This window comes from Crocodylus siamensis, chromosome 3 (genome assembly GCF_052110815.1).
Source record: "Crocodylus siamensis isolate JL-2025a chromosome 3, ASM5211081v1, whole genome shotgun sequence".
NCBI lineage: Eukaryota > Metazoa > Chordata > Crocodylia > Crocodylidae > Crocodylus > Crocodylus siamensis.
The window spans coordinates 87072901-87095175 of NC_143397.1; the positions used below are offsets into that span (position 1 = coordinate 87072901).

A 22275-nucleotide genomic window follows, 5' to 3' on the forward strand; every position below is an offset into this window, starting at 1 on the left:
TTGTGATCCCTGCCACCAGGCGGGCTGAGGACTCAGAATGGCGAGTGTGCAGCTCCCAGGGCAAAAGCAGCAGGACAGACAGCCCTCAGCCCTAAGTGGGCAGCCTGCATCAGCCCTCATCTCGCCTAGCTCCACCCCTAAAAGCATCCCTACGCTTAAAAATGGTGGTGGCAGTGCTTGAACTAAAGCTCATTTGACAAGCTTTAGTTCAATCCCTGCTGCTGCCATTTTTAACCACTGGGACGCTGATTCCCTGGACGAACCTCCTGCAGCTTCATTCCACTCCCCTCCCTGGTGTCCCATTCACTGTCCTGGCTTGGCAGCACTCCCAACCCCAGCTCTAGCCCCCTGCCTCACTCCCTCCTTCACCTTGGGGGCCTTGATCTGCCCCTGCCATACCCAGGACTGTGCTCCTGTAAATTGGTTATCGGATTGATATTGGCCAATATGCCTGGTAAACAATCAGCTATTGGTATCGGCCAAGAAAATCTCTACTGGTGCACCCCTAACTGTTACAGATGTGACAATGCAGATATGTTGAGCTGAGCTTTAGATTCTTTAGATGGTAGGTGTAAAGGACCAGGGCGTGTGTGGTCCGGTCTGATGGTTAAACCACTAAGGGAAAGCAGGGGCCTGGCTCTGGGACTGAGAGTGGGAGTCATTACCAAAATGAGAAGGAAATCCAAGAAGCAGCATCCACAACACAGTCCAGGGTCAGGATCTGGGGATCAGATGCTGAGTACCAATCCAAAGGACAATCCACAGGGCGAGGTCCAAGGACAGAGCCCAACCAGGGGCAGGACCAGGATACAGATCTGCAGGAAAATCCAAAGCCGAAGTCCAAAAATAAGCCAAAACCCAGAGTCAGGAACCAGGAGGCTTGCAACAGTAGAACTGTTGACTGGCCTGCAAACCTAGGGCCCCAGCTGTGGCTAAATGTATAGGCAGCACTCCTAGCAGCCAGTCAGGCTGCTTACTGTTCCAAAACTGGGAACAGTATTTGCTGAGACTTACTGGAGGTGTGCTACTGAGGGATGTGGCCTGGCCTGGCCTGCCTGATCAGAGTCCCTGACAGTAGGTGATCTGACTTGGGTAGCAGAAGTTACATAGTTTTAGCTGAAGAATACGCTTCTTATAAGTAGGATATAAATAATTAAGGTGAAGACCAAAATTGAAGCGGAAGAAAGAGAGGTAGCACAGGAGATGCAGACAATTAAGTTTGCAGAGACCAGTATCCAGATAGAAATTGTTTGCCAAAGGCAGTGAATTATATTGAAATATGAAATTAATAACTCTGTCAATTGCTTCTGAAAAATGGAGATGACTTTTGCTTGCTTTTTCAGAGGGGCTTAATTTTAATTAATTAATTAATTAATTAATGTCTGTATTACACTTTGACAGTATATAGAAGATGTTACAGAAATACGAAATAATAGCATTATCTTTGTATCTCTATAATAGCAACAATCTGTTTCCAGAAACATTGATCTTCTAACACATTTTCTATTATATAGTAAACAAGTAGCACACATAGAAGAGCTAATGTTGGTTTTACCACTAACTTTATATTTGCCAATATTCTCTTTCTTAAAAGCAATTAATGCAGAGCTTCAAAAGAAAGTGACAGAGACTGAGAGAGCCTTTCGTATTGCTCAGCAGAAGTGGAAAGAGCATCAGGAAAGACTTGCAGCTGACTTAGAGGAGAAAGATAAAATCCTCAAGACCTGTAACAGTGAATATGAATTGCTTCTGAAGGAGAGGACTAAATTGGAAAGTGTTCTACAGGTATAATGTTTTAAAGTAGTAATAATGAAAGGAATGGAATAATGATTTCCAGACTTCCTTTTATTTTTCTTTTTTCTGAATAAAACTAAAATCTCAGACAGTATCCCCAGAGAATATGAAATATTCAGCTTACATTTACAGAAGTTTATTTATTTTCTTCGTTTGCTAAGAGTTATACTGTAATATGATCCAACTCCTGAGTACCTTCTTTCATGAAAAATGATTTTTAAAATTACATGATTTTTAAAAAAGTTATTATTCTGTGTGTGTGTGTGTGTGTGTGTGTGTGTGTGTGTGTGTGTGTGTGTGTGTGTGTGTGTGTGTGTGTGTGTATGTAATACACACATACAGCAAAAGCTCTGTTATCCAGCATCCCCTGTGAATGGAGGATGCCGGTTAATCAAATGTGCACCATCTGGTGCTCTCCCTGGGGACGGGGGCGGGGGCTGTGCACAGGCTGCTTTGTCCTGCACAGGCTGCTTTGCCCCGGGCTGTGGGCTGAAGAAGTGAAGAATAAGAACTCAGCCCATGGCAGCGAAACTGGAAATGGGACTTCTGGTTTTGCTTTTGCCGCATCTCTTGGGTGCCGGTTAGCAGAGCTTTCTGGTTGATAAAGTGCTGGATAATGTAGGTTTTGCTGTAAAACACAAATGGCAAGGAGTTCTACCACTGCGAGGATGCCAATGCAGATAGGGACTCTTGGCATAGATTTAAATGATACTTGTAGCTTCCTGGGCTCTGTGCTAGACTTCTGAAGGCAGAACTGGATTGCTGGTGTCATGATTCCCTGCCACTTGGAAAAAAAACCTAAAGCTGAGAAAAAGCTATACAGTGTTGCAATTGCATGCTACTCTTCAAATCTTAAAATTTCACATTCCAAAACAAAAATGTTAGAATAATGTTAAGTCTGGATGGATGAACCCCTTAAGAGTAGAAGACATGATGAGGATGTAGAAATTATTTCATAACCAAGCAATCAAAACCAGAATGTTTAACATCTGAACATTATACTTAAAGAAATATAAGCCTGTTAAGGTATGGACACACAGAATTAGAGCACCCAGGATTACTTTATTTTGCATGATAGCAACACCAGGAAGTAAGTATGCAATTATGATGAAAATATTTTAATGTTTGTGGTACTAAATAAGAGCATACTGATTTTTGCACTATTTGAAGAGAAAAGTACTCCATAGAATTGAACATACATTTCATTTTTTTAAGAAGTAAAGCACAGCAGCTCTTACAAGGTATGGGTTTGTCAGTAACCCAGTGTGGTTACAGAACAGAAGAATAGATTGCTGCTTACAAATGCAACAGCTTCTATTCAGAATTACTAGCCAATTGGCCATCAGGAATGACCAGGAGGTGGGAAGTGTGCAGGGACGGAGCCCCATGCCTCCCCGCCCTGTGTGAGCCTACTACCCCTTTACTTTCTGGTCCGTGGGGTCTGCGCCTGCTTCTCTCCCTACCACCCTGCAAAGGGGAGGGGAGAACCAGGTCCAAGGGTGGGGAGAAGCCGGCTTGGTGCGGTGGGGGGAGCAGCGGGCCTGGGCTGATCTGGTGGCGGTGGGGGAACGGGAAGAGCAGGCTTGGAGCTGACGGGGGATGAGGGTGGGGGAGGAGTGGGCCTGGGCCCAAGCGGGGGGGAGGCCTGATCTGGAGAAGAAGCTGGCCCACTGTGGTGGTGGCGGGGGAGCAGTGGGCCCGGTCCAATGCGGCTGAGGGAGGGGAGGAGCAAGCCTCTTCCCCCTCTTCGGGCCTGGGCCCACTCTTCCCCTTTCACCCCTGCCACTGCCACTGGGTTGGCCTGGGCCGGCTTCTACCCTGGCTCAGGCTTGGTCCTTCTCTACCCTCCCCGGCATGGGGCCTGAGCCCACTCCTTTCCTCCCCCCACCATTGTAGTGTTGTCCCAGGTTGGGCCCTGCAGGCAGTTACGACAGAATGGGGGATGGGTGGGCCGAGGCCAGAGCTGTGGCCTCGCTGCCCCACAGTGTCCTGATTCTGTCTCGTCCTCCCCCGCCACGCTGCTGCTGTCACCTACAAGGTGGGGGGTGGCGAGGCCAGCTCCAGTGGCCTTGCTTCCCCCCTCCGCTCCATTGTTGACACCTGCAGGGAGCAGGGCCAGGGGAGCGGGGCCAGCTGCTGGCCTTGCCCCCCCGTTCTGTCTTCTCCATTGCCCCTGCCTCCAGGGAGTAGGGCGGGGAGGGTGAGTCCAGCTGTGCTGGCCCCGCCTCCCAGTTGCTTGTGTCCCCACCATCATGGTGGTACGCCACCAGCTCCTGTTCGAATGCTTGTTTGCACTCTGATTGCTGTTTGTCGGTGTGAATAAAGCACTATGGATAGACAGACTTTAGTCTCTTATAATATTAGAATACTTGGATTGTCATGGGGCATGGGTTTTTGGGGGGCGGTTTTCACCACTTTTTAAGACTTTATATTGGGCTGATCCTCTCTTCAGCTAAGGAGAGTTGGATATAGTTTCTTCCAGATCCATTCCATTTCAACCTGAGCCAGCTCTAGAGGGTCTCCCCAAAGTGACATGAAGGGTTCAGTAACCTGGAGCTAGGAAGCTTAACTCTGATTGTAAGTCTGCTTTTGTCCATTAGGACACTGGTCATGGAAGTGAATTTTTGAATGCAGTTTCCTCTAAAGACTGTGTTTGTAAGGATAGACTTACAAAGCTTAAATAATTCTTTAAAAGCACAATATGTTTAATGGTACATGTTTAAGTAGGATTTTCTAACTTCCTATTGGTGCTTTTCAATAATAAAGCAAGACTGTATCTATATCAAGGAAACTATGGAGCATCACAAGGAGCAAAGGAATATGATGGAATCACAGATCAGGGAGACTACATTTAGGGAGTTTAGGTTTCAGTCAGAACAGTGGGAAGCAGAAAGAAGAAACTTCCAGATCATGTTGCAGGTATTTTACCATAAAGCACTAATTATAAAGACTGTTCTCCTTCTATAAGCTAAGCATAGTATTATTGCTTAATTTATCTGATCAGTTAGGAGGTCCTTGCCTACCTTTCAAAATCTCATGAACATTTTACTGGTCTTCTAGAATTGATTGAGTACATTTTAACAACTACTTCCTGTCTTTGCAGTGGTAGAGTATTGACAGTGCCCTCATCCCTCTGCTTTTATCTGTGGCAAATTAGGGTCGTTTTGATGTATTTGGCATTGTGCCTTATAGTTGTGCAAGAGGGTTGTTCACAGAGTTTTTAAATATGGGGTTAAGAATAGGTTAGACTAACAGTGTTCAGATTATGGCCTGTGGGCCTTATCCAGCCCCTGAAATGACTGAATTAGCCCATAGTACAAGGGACCAGTGGCAAACAGCTTGCCTGGCACATCCCCTTCCTTGCTTGGCTCCATGCCACTGATTCCATTTTCAGCCCAGAGGTAAGTTCTCTTCTCTTCATCTTTCTCCCTGCTCTTCTCCTTCCCCTTTTCCTAATATTGGCAACCACCTCAGTCCCTCCTTTCTACCTTCCCCCCCTTACCAGGGGTACTGGTGGTGGCCTTTGCTTTAAATGTTTGATCTTCCCTGGATTAAACAAACGCTTGCTTAGGATGGTTTAGATAGGGATGAGTAGGGAGCTGGACTAAAATATATCCTAAAGTCTGTTCCAGCTCTACTTTTTCTATGATTCTAAGGGCATGAAAGATGTTGGCTTATTTGATCCCTGGAGAGTGAAATTCATTATTTGTCCACAGAGTAGCTGTGGAACAGGTAGCTGTTTCTTTACCACTAATGTGTCTTCCTTCTGTGCAGGACAAAAACTGTGGTCCATGATGGTGGATCTTCCTGTTTCAGTCAGAAGGCATTTGTTGTCCCTTTCCACTGAAATGTGGTCTTCTTTTTTTAGACTCTGCCAGCTGTATGCTCCCCCCTCTCTCCCCTCTGCCACTTTTTTGGGTCTGGCCCCACCTCCCTGCCACTTTGGGTCTGGTCCTGCCCCACCCCCTTTGCCCCCCTGCAACTTTGGGTCTGACCCTGCTTGCCCCCTACACCGCTTCGGGTCTGGCCCCGCTCCCCCGGCCCCCTCTCCGTGTGTTGCTCTGGGTGTGCCTGGCCCATATCCACCTGCCTCCCCACTCTCCTTCCTCGTTCCCTGCCCACCACCTCCGCCTCCCTGCCAGCTGTTCTGGGGGGGCAGGGGATGCTGCCACTGATTTTCCCCCCCCTCCCCTTGCCTCTTTGTCCTCAGGCAGGGAGGTGGAGAGGAAGCCCTGCTGCTTGGCCAGGGCATGTTCCCTGCCTCCAGGGCATGTTCCCTGCTGCCAAACTTCCCCAGCAGTGGCACAAACTTGGGCCATGCAGCCTGGACTGTCTAGCTAATCACCACCCACCCACTTGGCAGCGCATGTGCACTTGCCCAGAAGCGTTATGGACAGAGAAACAGAAACACATGCACACTAAGCCTTTTATTATGTTGGAATACCCTGAGAGCATTATGTAAATATTAGAGGTGCACTGATACATCAGTCCAATATTGGATCAGCACTAATACTAAGAACATTGCCTATATCAGAAATTGGCCTGATGGGGCCGATAATTTGGCTAATAAATGCCTGTGAGTGCATGCAAGCACAGTGCAGCATGCAGGCATTGAGGAGCACAGCTTGGCAGCTTGGAGAGCTGCTTGCAGCTGGTAAGTCTGTTGTGGGGGGAGGGAAGGGGAGAGGGAAGAAGCCCCACTTCCCTCTCTCATTGCGGGGGGTGTTGATCTTCCCTCCCCTTCCACCACAACAGACTTACCAGCTGGATGCAGCTGTATTGGAAATCAGATCAGTATTGGCCGATATGTCTCCTTAAAAATCAGCTATCGGGTCCCAAAATCTCTTATTAGTCCACCCCTAGTGAATACGTTAAGTCTATAAATACTGAATATCTGGTGTCCTTTTAAGAGCTTTTCTGGCTTGTCAAATAAGAGTGATGCAGAACCAGCATGAGTGAGTATGAGACAAATTTTGCATGAAATACCCCAACCCTAAGAGCCATATTGATTTATAATAAAGCAGCAAAGTATGCAGTAATAAAAGTAATTGGGTGAAGTGATTAAAGAACTTTATTTTATTAAAAATAGGTGACTCTCCTATGTAACTCTTGTAGTTATCAATAGAAATCTTCCCATGCTTTTATTTTATCTTTTACCAAAAAAATAAAAATAAAATCCCCCAACCCCTTTGTTAACGAAATTGGTTTCAATTTAGGTTCTGAGTCCGATTCCATGCTGTTTTTCAAGAACAAACAGTTTGTAAGGGCTGGAGCAAGAAAAGTTTCTCCTCCATCTTGATTGCTAGATACTGCTTTTACTTTCTGTAGACTTGGGAAGGATGTTGTGCTGATGAAATGGTGAATGATAATTGATTGTGCAGTGGATGTGTTCCTTTGCTACAAAGCATTTTTTCCACTGCTAAGTATTCTATACTATTTTTATTAGTATTTGTATTAACTTGGTGCTTAAGAGCCTGACCCATGAACTGGTACCTCCTTGTGCATACCTCTGTATCAGCAGTTAACTGTAAGACAATCACAGTCCCAAAGAGCTTACAGTTCAGTATGAGAAACCAGATACTCCTCCTTTGTACAAAGGAAAAAGTCCATTGGTCAGCAGGGTGAGCAGTGGTATTAGTGCACTAGTAACTAAAATGTAAGTGAAGCTTTTGGTAAGTATCATGGCAAATGTGAGTTTCATAAAGGAATGTGAAGGAGAATAATAAAAGTTATAGATGTTATGAAAAGCTTTTTCTAAAAATGGAGGGTGACTCACGTAAAGCATAAAGCAGAGGTCAGCAACCCCTGGCACATGTGCCGATCATGGCACGCGAGGCCATTTTGCTCAGCACACTGCTGCCAGCCATGAAGCCCAGTCTGCTTGCAGCAGGGCTTGCAGCTGAGCTTGCCTGACTCCCACCCACTCTGAGGTCAGCCCCAGCCCAGCCCCTCACCAGGATGAGGCTGGCGCTGCCCCTTGCTAGGAGTATCGCACCTTTTGTGGGCTTAGCTGTGCAGGGTGGGTGGGTGGTTGGGCTGATGGGCAGGCTCTGGGCCGGAGCCTCGGCCAGATGTGCTGTAGCCTGGGGGCTGGTTCCCTGGGAAAGCGTGGGGCTCTGGCGGGACCAGGGCATTGTTGGGTTGGACTTTGTCCAGTGGCCCAGGAGCCTGGCTCTGTGTGCCTGCGCATCTGGTTCTGTGTCTTTGTCTGCCTCTATCTGGTTCTCTGTGTCTGTGTGTGCACATGTCTGATTCTGGATGTGTGTGTATGCATGTGTCTGTTCTGGTTCTCTGTGTTTGTGCACGTGGTTCATTCTCTCTGTCTCTCTCTCCCATTGCAACATGCTTAACAAAAAAGGAATACACAACAACAAAGGTAACATTTATGATTATTAAATATACTAATATGCCATGCATCCTGCCATTCACCCCCACCCTCATTTTGTCCTGAACTGTCCTGAACTTTTGTACAGCATGCCAGTACTCCAGCACCTTCCAAGGTAGACATTGTGGTTTCTTTGGCACTCCAGCCAAAGAAGGTTGCCTACACCTGGCATGAAGGTTCTGTTTAAAAATCTGATAAAATGGAGGCAAACGTATTGGAGTAGATTAACTCATTAGAGTTGAGATCTTGATAAGTGAATGAAGTGCGACTAGTATATAGGGTATGTACAGACATATGGGGAGGTTAGAGTTAAAAATTACCACTTAAGCGGAGTCTACAGGAGGGAGCAGGGGGGACAGGCAGTGTCTGTAGTGGGCTAACACGGTCTGCAGGGAAGATATGTCCCCAGTGAACCAGTCTCCCCATCTCTTCCACCTCTACCCCCACCTTGACTTACTTCCTTTGCTCTTGGCATTGTGAATGCTGGTAAAACCAGCACTGGGAGTGGCTTGTGGTATGCAGGGTTTGGTGAGCTTGGGGGAGAGAGGCTGAGGGGAAGCACTGGTTGGTCCATGGAGGTGTGGAGTTGGGGTTGGGGTTGGCCAAAAATAGCCTGGTGCCAGGGCAATGTTTTATCTTAAAACAATGTGGCTGCAGACTAAAGGCCCACTTCATCAGCCTAGCATTGTCTGTCTTCATGTCCTGTAGGGGTGTGTGATCGATGATCAGCGTGAGCTGACATCCTAGTAGGTAGTATCCAAATGTTTCAACAGCCCACTTAATTGCCAAACACTCCTCTATCGTGGTGTAATTCCGTTCTGGTGGATGTAATTTCCTATTTATGTAGTCTATAGGGTGCTCTTCTTCCTCTCTCTGAACCAACACCGCTCCAATAGCTACTTTTGATGCATCGGTCTGCACCTGGAACGGTTTATTAAAGTCTGCTGTATATAGTAGGGGTTGTAAACTTAGTGCGTCCTTCACTGCTTGGAAAGCCTCTTCCACAGCTGGTGTCCATCTCACCTTGGTAGGAGCCCCCGCCTTTATCATCTCTGTCAAAGGCACTACCACCTCTGCAAAGTGAGGTACGAACTTCCTATAATAATTGGCTAACCCCCAAAAAGCCCTTACTTGTCCTTTAGTATGAGGAGCTTGATACTTCTGCAAGGCCTCCACTGCCTCCACCTTGCTTAATATTGGTCTCACCCTTCCACTTCCTACGAGGAACCCCAGATATTGTGTTTCCTTTTTCCCTATTGTGCATTTCTTCGGATTGGCAGTCAATCCGGCTCTTCTCAAGTCTTGTACTACCGCTCTTAATGCGGTGAGGTGTTCCTCCCAGCTCTCAGTGTAGATAATAATATTGTCAGTGTAAGTAAGCCGTGGCGTAATCCCCATGGGGAGCCAAAACTCTGTCCATTAGATGTTGAAATATAGCTGCGGCTTCATGTAATCCGAATGGCATGCGCTGGAACTGGAAAAGACCCCAAGGGGTGGCAAATGCTGTCTTTTCTTGATCTTCTGGTGCTACTAGGATCTGCCGGTAACCTTTTGTCAGGTCTAAGGTGGAGATGTAGCGGGCTTGCCCAGTGTTTTGTATCAGCTCGTTTATTCTTGGCATTGGGTAGGCATCGAACCTAGCTACTGCATTCACCTTCTGGAAATCAATACAGAGACAAATTTTTCCATCGGGCTTAGGTACTGCTACGATGGGGCTCTGCCAGTCACTGTGGGATTTGCATATGATGCCCTTCTCCAGCATCATTGCTATCTCTGTCTTTATCTAGCTTTGCAGTCCCTGGGGAATCTGTCGCCAGTTCCCACGGATCACCTGGCCCGGAGGAGTTCTTATCCAATGTACCACACCCCGAGCTTCCCCAGGAGTTTCCCGGAATACATATCCATACTCCCTGATTAGCTTGGTGGCCTGTCTTCTCTGCTCTTTTAATAGTTGCGGGGCCAGTTCTACGTCCCCCGGTCCACTCTCCTCTGTCAGTGAGGGTCCCAACTCTAATCCCTCAGGATGGAGGGCTAGGTACATGCATTCCCGGTCTTCCCACTTCTTTAGCCTATTAACACGGTATACCTGCTTCTTTTTCTGTTTACCTATCTGGTACACCTCATAGTCTACAGGCCCCAACTTGGCATATAACTTCATAGGGTCCCTGCCACCGAGTGAGTAACTTACTCTCCCAGTCCGGCAGTAGAACCAACACACGATCTCCCATGTCATATTTCCTTGTCCAGGTGCCTCGGTTGTAATATCTCACTTGACGTTGCTGTGCCTCCTGAGGTTTCCTAAGACCATGCTCCGAGCTGCTTCAAGATGTTTCTGCAGGTGTATTACATATTTAAATCAGATCCAGGATCACCCTTGGTTGCCAGGGTATAATAATTCAAAGGGTGGAAACCCAGTTGTGGTTGTCCCTTACTGCAAACAGCAATGACTAGTAATCATTTTATCCCAAACCTGAGGGCTCTTGACCACAAACTTCTTTAACATCTGTTTCAGTGTTTGATTAAAATGTTCCACAAGCCCATCCGTTTGGGGATGATACACTGCCATCCTCAGCTGTTTAATTCCTAAAGCTTTACTCACTCCCTCAAACACCCGTGATGTAAAATTCATTCCCTGATCAGTCAGCAGTTCTTTAGGGAGTCCTATGCAGGAGAACATCTTCACTAGCTTGTTTACCACCTTTGGGGTGGACACTGTCCGCATCGGCACAGCTTCTGAGTACCTTGTGGCATAATCCAGTAAAACCAATATATACTAGTTCCCGGTGCTACTTCGGGGAAGCGGCCCCATGATGTCCAGTGCCACCCGCTCAAAGGGAACCTCCACCAAAGGTATTGGAACTAAAGGAGCCTTTGGGGGTTGTCTTGGATTCACTTTTTGGCCCACAGAACGTGAAGCGCAATACCTCACCACTTCCTGCAACAGTCCTGGCCAAAAAAAAATCTTGCCTGAATACGGTCTTGTCCCTGCCCAAATGTTCCCCCATAGGGAGCTCATGAGCCACCTTCAATAAAGCTCGTTGATAGCGCCGAGGCACCAGCAGCTGTACAACATCCCTTCCTTCAGGCTCCCCTTGTTCAACTCGGTACTGGAGGTTATTTCTTATCTTGAATCTTGGCGTTGTTTTTATCAGCTCCGGCCGTAATACCTCTCCGTTTCGTTGGGCCAAGTGTTCTTGTAATGCAGACCAAAAATCTGGCTCCCGACTCTGCTGCAACTGGAAGTGTTAGTCTTCCCATAAGTGTACAATGTCCACCTCTTGTTCACCCCTTTCTTCGGGAGGAGGTTGTTCGGTTGCACCCACGAACACTTCAGCCTTCTCCCCTGGCCTCCCACTGGTTATCTCTTCCAACAACCTGGGCCAGTCGCAGCCCAGTAGTACTAGATAGGGTAAATGCTCAACAACCCCAACTAGCATCTGATCGGTCCTCTTGCCTACTTGTAGGGTGGCCCCCACCCTGTTATTTTCGAGGGAGTCCTCACACCAACGTTGCACCTTTACTCAATCCGCTACTCCCCTTTCTTTTGTCGGTACCACATCACTCCTCACCATAGTCTGTAATGACTAGCATAGCCTGTACCTTTTTCCATCCACTGTCACGTCCATTGTAAGTGCGGGAGGCTCGTCTCCCCACCTCAGCATCAACTCTGGTCCCATAGCCGCACATCCCTATCTAGATCATTGGTCATGGGTGGGTGCTCGTGATAGTGTTGGCTATCCTGATAGTCTGTTGTCTTCCGGCATGATCCCGTAGGCCTTGTATTGTTAGACATAACTGGTTCTCTACTTGCTGCTGTGACTGTGGGTCTGGGATTAGGGTCTGCTCCCATTGCGCTCTCTTGATGGACCCAAGGACTCGTTTCTTCATGCGGGCAAACCACCGTCTTATGATGAATACTGCTGTATGATAAATTCCTGGCCAATGCACCACTGTGACCAGGTGTGTTCCTTCGGTGACTCTGCCCACCTGTTATGGGCCAACTGCCCACCTTCTCACCTGCCATGCCTTGTTGTTAATTGCTTAATTAGAAGATGTTAATTAAGTGGGAGGCTGCCCATTTTACTGCCCTGATGCAAGGGGGCACTATCTGTGGCTCCCCTACACCACAGCCCAAGCCTCACAGATGGTACTCACATCGGTTGGTCTGGGCCTTACTGTAACTCTGGCCCCCTTTGTCCTCCCTGGGCTCTCTGTGGCCCTGCTTCGCTGGACACCTCACTGGGCATTTGTCAATGCTGCCCCCCTTCTCTGGGGGCTTCTCACTGCCCCCCCCTCTCTGGGACTAGGGTCTGCATGTGGCTGTGGCTCCCCTACGAGGCCTCCTCCAACCCCTGATAGCCTCACCCAAACCTCCGGTTCTAAACAGCGAACGCAAAACACAAGCCCCTAGGCTATGACAAAATCTAAGCCGTCCAGCTAAACATCATTTCATCCCTACCAGGGAATTCTCCACCACACAACAGCAATCAGGAGCTGCTTATGCAGTCAGGCTTCTCCCCTTTGTTTGCTCTGGCAGAGCTCCTTCTCCCTTGGCTGCTAGCAGGGAACTGCCAGCCTGGCCCCAGCCCTGGAGTTTAAATGTGAACCAGGCCCTGCCCCTCCCGGTCAGCTTACTGCTGGCAGGTGTGGGTCAGCAGCTAACTTTGGTTGCCTGGGCAACCAGCAGCTGGGGCTCCTCACGCGCTATTAGGGCTCTTTCCTAGCAGTTTCCCCTCTCTAAAGGAGCAGGGTGCCTAAGTGCTCTGCAACAGGCTGAAAGGAAGCAGCAAGAATATCTAAGAAGTAAGTGGAATCAAGGAAGGTGACTTTGTAAGATGAGAGAAATTAAAGCATGTGGAGCAGAAAGTAGCTTAAAGAGATGAGGTTGCTTGGAGACTCTCATTCACTACATGTGGCTATATGTGCATAGTTCAAGGGTAGTGGGGTTGCTGACCAGATGAGGTAGCTGCTTAGTAAATAAAGGGAGTGTGACAGGAGTATCAATATTGGAGCCTTTCTGGGAGTGGCTCCACCCTCCTGTAATGGGTCAACTGCCTGCTTACTCACTTGCCATGCCTTGATCTTATTTGATTAGAAGATGTTTGTAGTCAGCGGGAGGCTGCCTATTTTTCTGCACCCTGGTGACAAGGGGGCGCTACCTGCGGCTCCTTTTCCTCCCCTACCCCGCAGCCCAAGCCTCGCAGATGGAGTTGACGTAGTTTAACCTGGGCCTTGTTGTTTTCTGGGCCTCCTCTTTACTCCTGGGGCTCCGCACTGCCCCCTCTTTCGCTCGCTCTGGGCCTCACTGCCCCCTTTTCTCACTCACCCTGGGGACTCCTTGCTGACCCCTTCTATCTCCTGCTCCGGGGCTTCTCCCTACTGCCCCCTCTCGCTCCGGGGCTCCTTGCTGCCCCCTCTCAGGGATGGGGTAGTGCACCCCTAACTGCGGTGCCCTCACTGGCTCTGGGATCCCCACCACTGTGGAGTCCCCCTAAGACTTCTCGCCCATGCCCACACTGGGCCCTTTCTCACACTGGTCTCCTCACCCACACGACTCTGCCCCCCTGGGGGGCCCGGGGTCTATATAACCCCAAAACATGGCACCTTCTCTGGTGCCAGGAGACCCCCACGCTACTGTGGATCTCCTATGAGGCCTCCTCCACCCCTAATAGCCTCACCCGGTCCTCCGGTGAAAACAGTAAGCATAAATCCTAAAACCCCTGGGCTACAACATAAAAACTAGACCGTCCAGTCGAACAAAAATCTACTCCCTACGAGGGAGCGGGGGAAGAAGGGCTCCACCAACCCCAGCAGTGACCAGGGGATGCTCTCATGGGCAGAGTCCTCCCCTCTGTCTGTCTGAGCTGAGTCCCTAGTCCCACGGCTGCTGAAGAGGGACTGCCTTCCTGGCCTCCTACCTGGGCTTAAGAAGGGATAAGCCCTGTCCCTTCCTGGTCAGCTGGTTTTACCAGTTGTCCCAGCAGCCAGCACCTGTGCAGCCCTGGTGACTGGCAGCTGAGCCCCCCCCTTTCTGCCACTAGGGGTTTCCCCAGAGCAATCTCCGCTCTCAGGCGCAGGGCACCCGAGTGCACTGCGACAGGGAGTAAAGAGGAGTAATATTCCTTACTTGTTGGGCATGTCTGCATAAGGCTACTGCATATTAGCACATCATGGTGAAAACCATGTTAATGTGCTCATGCTCAGTAGAATTCGTTTACTGCACATTAGTGGCACCTAAAACATGTGCCAGCGTTACTGTGCAGTAGTGTCAATTACAGTACGTTAAGTTTGTACCAGTTATTACTGGGATTAAACTGAATGTATCATAATTACAATGTATTTACATGTGTAGATGTGCCCGTTGAGATGGTATCCCTACTTCAAGTCAGCTCTCTTAACCAGTTTCTTTAACAGTAAGAATGGCAGGCTCCTCTCGCATGGTGGCTGCATTTTACCCATGCTTGCTTCTGTACTTTGATTTGCACCTGTGTTTTCCCACTTTACAAACATGCATATCATTCAATATTTGATGATTGTCTTGGTCACTATTTGGTTAGTCACCTATGGTTTAGTTTTTATATTCTTCTTCCAGAGCATCCAAAATAACAAAAGGTGATTTCAAAGTGCCAGAGTCTCTGACCAGGTGTATTGCAGCTGGGATTTGAAATACTGACTTTCTTTTATGTTCCTACAATTGAAGTATGAAACTGAAGGCTCAGTAAACGTCTCTTTGAAACCTTAGCCATAATCTGCTGACAGAAATGCTATTTCAAGTAAAATATGCAAATCGTGGCTAGAGGAGCACTCGTAGTTTACAAACTCCTAATGAAAGACTTGGAATTAATGTCCATAACAGGACGTGAAAATTAATCCAGCTTAAACTATTGAAGTGTGTCTCTAGGAGGCAGAGAGGAAACTAATCCTTTCTGCTTTCCAACGGATCATACAGTATACCCCTCATGAGTGTGCTTAGAATACCAGCCACTTTATAACAAAGGAAAATGTAGGTGTTCAGTAATAAGTGCAATAGCATCACCTTGTGGTTAACTTAGTAGATAAACCACAGGGTGTTTTTTTTTTAGGATACTTGTTTATGAAAGCCTGTTTAAAAATGTGTGTGTACATGGTGGTTTTAAGTTTCTCATTTAGAATATTGACTTAAAATAAAGATGGTAACAGTTCACAAAATGGAAGTGTGATTATGTAGCTCTGCCTACATTTACAAAGTTAAAGGCAATTTTACTTGTTTTCCTGATTGTTCATGTTATCTGAAATAAACATTAAAATGAAATGATATGATGAATGATCCTGGAAAGCTCTGAGACCTCTTGCAAGGCACTGAGTCTTGAATGCTCTAATGCATGAATAAAAAAGCCCAGCTACATTTAGATGACTGCTACACCATAAAGCAGAGGTGGGCAAAATGCGGCCCATGGGGCCCTTAAAAAAATTAGAAAATTAATATTTATCTGTCCTGGGCTGCCTGTCATGTGACCCTTGATGGATTCCCAAAACTCAGTGAGTGGCCCTCTGCCCAAAATAATTGCCTGCCCCTGCTATAAAGCATTGGAAAATACCTCTCCAGTAGTAATTTCCATCAAATTTCTTCTTACTTCCTTTCAACACTAATATTTATTTCCCTGAACCTTCTGTATTGTTGACATCCAGAACTTTTCAGGACTGGGCAATATCACTGTATCTTTCCAACAGTGAAAGTTGTATATATCGATTAGATTATGAATACCTGTTTTAGACCTTATACAAGTTTTGAGAGTTTTCTCTGTTTCTTAAAAACAAATGAACAAAAAAGCCCAACTCATAAAGTTCAGTGTAATGAGAAATGGAAACATGCAGCTGATGATGAGACTACAAATAGGGTTCTACAAATTTTATTTATCCAAAGTAGAGTTTGTTTGTTTTTTTCTTTTTTTAGCATATTCAATTTTTCATACTTTAAAAAATGTATTTTACAAGTAAATCTTCAAGGGACACAAAAATATGGTACAGTATCTATGCCTCATTTCATAGAAAGAGAGTGAAAACGTATCTTTGATGCTTAGTAGGTGATTAAATTGGGTAGACTTAATATCTTGGATGGAAATGTTATGGCTGAAAGGTTATGCTTCCACTACTGATATGTCCTTGTGACTGACAGCTACCTCATTCAATCTTAGCTAGTTTCAGGAAATTTTAAGCTTTTAAGAAAAGGCCTTTTTCACCCATACCACATTCTTGAGGTTTTGTCAGCTTATGCTGGCCACTGAACATTAGTGTAACAAATTCTTTCTTTTCTTTCCCCACCTTATTCACACCTGTCTCTTCTCACTCAAACTCCCTCCCCTTCCCCCCGCCCCCCCTCCCCCCCCACAAATGATCAGTAATTTTGAGGAATATAGTTGCAGTATCAGACTTGGAAGACCAGATGCATAACTTTCTGGTATTTTGCAAAGTGTCCCTGGTGGTAGTGTTGAATAGGAAGAAATGGTCAGGAGGACTTATGGTAATCTTTGTATTTTCTGCCTAGAAAGCCATTTTGACAAATTGAGTCTCCAAGGATCCTCCATCTAAAGCACTGGACTTATACTTTGCTTCTGGTACTAGTTACAGGAAAGAACTTTTAGCAGTCCACCAAACCAAAGCTATTCTTTCTGGAACCATTGGGAATGCTTGGTTAACTGTGTGCATTAGGGATATCGGGTTTGTTAATTGAATAGTCTTTTTTACCTGTGTTTTTGGGGTTCTACAACTATAATTGTCGAACTGCTCAGTTCTTATAGATAGATAGACTAATAATGATACTTTAAATGTAAATTATTTATAGTTTAAATGGAGACTAATAATGATACTTTAAATGTAAATTATTTATAGTTTAAATGGACAATTTTATAAAATAGTTAATTTTTTTTAACAGAAATATAGTCTTCTTCAACTCTTCAGAAGCTTGAAAAATTTACCAAAGTATGAAGGTGACTTATGAATATGATTTAATGAATTCCTGGGCAAACACTTTTTTTTTTCTTTCTAACTAACTGCAAGAATTTAGAAAAAGCGCATACCATTTTTACCCATAAATATGAGAGATTCAACTCCCCTCCACCCCCCAATCAGCATGGGTGGGGGGAAGCTCATTGTCTTACATTTGCATACAAGGAAGACTCATTAAAGGTATTATCTATAATTAACTGCTGCCAAAAGCAACATGTGCTCAGTAATGGAAACTGATTATGAAGATGATTTAATGCAGCCAACAGTGAATGTGACTGTAAAACACATGGCCCATATTGGGCAAATGTACTGATGAGAAGAGAACCTTTTTTTTTTGGCGTGGGCCTTAAAAAAACCAAGAACAAAATGAAACAAACAAAAACAAAACAAAACAAAAAACAACCCCCCAAATGGGCAGTTGCTTCCTCTGCAGGTAATGAGCCTGGGCCTGGAGGTACTGCGATACCAGGCTGGTACTTGGCTACCAGAACCAGCTCTGACACCCTCCCTTTGTGGCAAAAATGATGATGGGAACCTTTTTGTAACAAATAAATAAAAATTAAAAACACACCTGTATCACTCTACACTTACAAAGCTTCACATATTGAGCATCCTTGTTTTACCAGAATTTCATATTAACTAAACAACTATGTATCCAAAAACATAAAACTACATGTATTAAACCCTTTAACAATATATATCAACTTCCTACAAAATAACCCCCTTCCAGAACTCTTTCTTCATACAAAAACCCATGAAAACTATGACTTTAGTAACCATCTGAAACTCTCCTCCCCTCCCATCAGTCCTCTTTGTTGGTTTAGTGAACAAGTGTGTTCAGTCCTTTTCCTCTGCTTCATCTTTGCCTCTTCTCTGACCTTTTCCTTGTCCTGCTCTATGTAGAATTTCAATTCATGGAGCCCCAGCTTCAGGCACTCTCTTTCAGTGAAAGCCAACCCCTTAAAAAACTGGAAGTTTATAACTTTATATAAACTGGTTTAAAAACATGCTATCCTTAGTAACGTTTCCTTCAGTCCCTTTGGTATTAGTCTGTATAGTACCATCCCCCATGCTAACAACAGGCTTATTTTGATGATATTCAGAAAATCACGGACCCTTTCCCACACACCCTTTGCACTCCCAAAACATGTGTCCCGTCACTTCTTCCCTGCACCTCTCCCCTGAGCATCTAGATGAGCTTGTTGAGCCACACTTGTGTTGTACCTCTCTCACTGGCAAGATAGTTCTTACAGCCATTTATGCTAGGTCAGCATATTTTCCTTTTAGTTGTTTACCTGACACCACTCCCCACACCTACTTCACTTGTCCTTCTGTGAAGTTTCTCACTGGTGCCATCCTATCTCTCTCTCTTACCACTTTCATCAATGTATTATGATCCTTCAGGATCTGTAGCTATACCTCCCTATTTTATATCTCTGCATGAAACCTTCCATCCTAATGTAATGAATTGGTTGTTGCCACCCCGTAGACTCTTCAAAGAGCTTTGATATGCTCCTCATTTCCTTAAATCTGCAGTTGCATGAAGTCAGCTGATATATGCTGCTTTCCCTTCTCCCCGTTACCACCTTGTATGCTGTGCTTACGTATTTCATATAGACGAACAATCCTCAAGTCTGATGGCCCCCATTCCCTGCCTTCCCCCCATCTCACTTGCTTTCTATAGCTCAGCTCTAACCAGCTTTTCTTTTTTGGCATTCCAGAAGAACACGCACTTTTTCCAGAAGAACTTTGTACTTTTTGCTATCTTCCATCACATCAGTGGGAATACAATTCCCATATAGAGAATAATTGGCAGTAGCACAGCCTTAACCACCATCACTTCTCTGTTAAAGAACAGCAGCTTTTAGGACCATAACCAAAGTATTTGCTGTATCCTTGCTGTGACCCTTTCCCATGTTGTAAGCATTACCTTTCCCTTTGGCATCCATCAGGATCCGTAGCACTTTGATTTCTCTGTCATTTGAAGGCCCAACTTCTACAAGTTCCTCACTTCCATTATGGTGCTTTTCAATCTAGTTGGTTTAGTCCCTGTTGCTTCTCCATACTTTGGTGTATGCTTTGGCACCTTTTTCTTTTAAAGTCTCACTCCTAACTACTACATGACTATCATCCATGTATAATACACATTTTGCCTTTCCTCCTCCCAGTGTCATTACTCCACTTAGGACTTTAGATTCTAATTATTGAAGGGGTGTCTTATATTCAGGGTTGTCATATATTCAAATAAACACACATACTGATTGTATAGGGACTTATTAAATAAATTTTAGATCATTGCTAACTTTATTCTTTATTAAATATGTAGAGGGGTATTCAAAAAAGACAGAAATGCCTTACAATTTTTCTGTCTCTACTGAAGCAGGATATTGATTCGATGATGCACCTTTTTACTGTTTTTAAAGGCCATTTAACCAGAAGAAGAGTTGGAATAGAGTTCATAAACCAAATTCTCTCTTGCTCCAGGTGGGTCTTTTAGTGCAGGAGGTGAGGACGTTGGAGTGTCCTGTTAGGAAAGCTGGTTATAATTTCATTCTGCTCAGTAGCTTAGGGCAGTTAGCTATGAAATGGGAAGAGCCTTTCATCCTAATGATTCCCCTTGTCTATCTTGTCCAGGCAACTCCTATATAGAGAAAGTATCTCTTTTTTTGTTACCTGGTCACAATTGTAAAGGTGGACAAATGATGTGAGAGCAAGCTCAGTAAGTTTTATGAGGAAGCTTTTCAAGTGCAGCTGGCAATCTAACATGAAACTGAGGAATAAGAAAAACCCTAATTAAAAGGATGGTTTTTGAAAAACAGCACATTTTTAATAGAATAACATTGGAAAGTAAGGAAGTTGATCAAGAGAAGAAATTCTTATCTGTAGAATCTTTAATACAGTGAGCAACAAACTTATGCTTGTATGAAGCTAGCCAATATATGTCTTCCCTCTTAAGTTGCAGGGTGTTTTGAGAGAAAAAATGCATAGTGAATGAAAGGGTGAGCAGCTAGCCACCTTGGCATGTGACTTGTACCTTTCTTGCAGTTTGTGAACCCGCATCCTTCCGTTTTCCTTAAATTTTGCTTTTGAAAGCTAAATAAAACTAAACTCCAGTATTTTTCTCATTCATATTGGTTTGTCTTGTCTTGTCACAGGGTCAGAAATACTCAGCTCAATACACTTATTTTGGTTGTGCATTTGGTGCCTTTTTTGATATTTGACTAAAATAGACTTGCTTCAACATCCCTAATTCGTTTCTTCCCCCAGTTTGCTGCATCTCTTTCTATACAACCAGATAAGTTTCTCACATTTGCATTTGTGTTCTTGGGGTAAAAAGGGCAACAGTTACATATGCTGTATGCTGGGAGGAAAGCAGAGAAGGGGATACCTTTTCAGGTACTTCATAGAGCCTGCTGATTTGAAGAGAAATTCTGTGAACTGAGAGCAGATTGAAGCTTCCTGTACTAGTGGAAAAGCTCATGACAGTGGTGGGAGAGCATCAGCTTGGAAAAGTGCAAAAGTGAGGGAGCTCTGTATAGTTGTGCTGACAGGCGGAGACCAATTTTTGTCTTCCAGAGTTTGACTTTTGATTGTAACCCATTGCAATGCATTCTTGACCCCTGTATGAGCTTGTGACCTGAAGATAAAATAGTGATATTAGGAAAATGTTTTAAGCATATTTTAAAATAGACCCGACTCAGAACTGAATCTTTGGACAAATAAGCTCATCAGTCTTTCTTGCAGAGGAACTGTATGCGCTTGCACTACTTTTAGAAATTAATAACAGAGTTTTTTGTACAAGCCAGTAAAACTACAGCAATATATAAATGCCCATTTTAGGTAGAATAATAAAGCAGTGTATTGTGTGCGCTTTTAAATCTAATGTGCAAAATAAGATTTTTTTAAAAACTGATTTGTAATCTATCACAGTCATTTATCTCAACAATTGCTTGCAGAACTGAAACCGAGATCCAGAAAATATAGTCTCACAAGGGTTTTCTGGTGTGAACTTAGGTACTGAATGATGTCCCCATTTTAAGTGCTAGGAAGCTGAAGGAAAATGGCATTTTTACTTCCACTCTTGAAGGTTAAAAGTGTGATTGCCTTTTGAAAAGTCACTTGGAAAATGGTACTCCCTTACTTCACACATCATGCTTTTAGTGTATACTCTGAATTGGATTTCCTCTTTTCATTGTCAAATTGTTAGTTTCATTTTACAGAAGTTTGGGAGACTGAGAGGTTGCATGTGGAGACTACAGCTGGTAGAATTTGGAAGAGAATCTGTTTCAATTTCTACTCCCTACAGTATTACCTTTTCAACTCTGCTTACTGACATAAAATATTATGGTAAACCTTGGGCTTTTTTTCCAGGAGCAAAATAATGCACTACAGAATATGTCCAAGAAAATAAAAGACCTAGAATTGGAACATAATGACTGCCCTGAGATCCTGCGGCGACAAGCCAGTGAGCTTGAATACAGTGCAGAACGAGAGGAGAAACTTAAAAAAGAACTTGAGGTAGGTACGTCTTATCTCTTTATATCAATGAAGACAAATCATACTGAATACCTTGAATATCCTTGTTAATCCTGAGATTCTGTGCTGGAGCAGTTTCTCCAGTTAACTTCTGTTTTGGAGGGATGTTGTCTTGAGTGCAGTGAAATTTTTATGTTCAACTTTAAATAACACAGAATATTCTTGTTAAATGAACTATACTAGTTTTGTAAACCAGCAGGACTAACTTTGGGTATTTGGAGGCTTGTCTATAGTGAGACTGGAGTGGAACACAGGTGGAAAATGGTTTGAAGGGGATACAGGCGCATGCACCAATTCATAAATTAACATCTTTGTGCTTTTAGAAAATTGCAGCTTGTTTCATCTGTGCCCATAGTCTTCTAATGTGCAGGGTATTTTACTGCTATTGGCACCAGTATAGTCCTACAAGCAATCAATGAAACTTTTACTGAATGAAGTAATTCTAGTGGTACTGTGCCAGACAACTGATTTATGAGAATTTAGAAAGGAGAAATGAGGTGCTGGCAGGGCTAGAGAGCTTTAGGGAAATAAAGGCTTCAGGCTTTGAACTTTTTCCTGGCTTGGATGGTGAAGAA

General features: G+C 44.7%; 1 protein-coding gene across 6 annotated transcripts in view; it reads left to right on the plus strand.

Annotated features, from left to right (window-relative positions):
• The window catches only part of CCDC171 (coiled-coil domain containing 171), a 432482-nt gene that overhangs the window by 26936 nt on the left and 383271 nt on the right, over positions 1 to 22275 (plus strand). For all 6 annotated transcript variants that reach the window (XM_090038740.1, XM_090038741.1, XM_090038744.1 and 3 more), the window contains 2 exons: positions 1595 to 1785; positions 21536 to 21682. In XM_090038740.1, coding sequence (XP_089894866.1) covers positions 1595 to 1785; positions 21536 to 21682 — 338 coding nt within the window. The remainder of the gene's footprint in view (positions 1 to 1594; positions 1786 to 21535; positions 21683 to 22275) is intronic.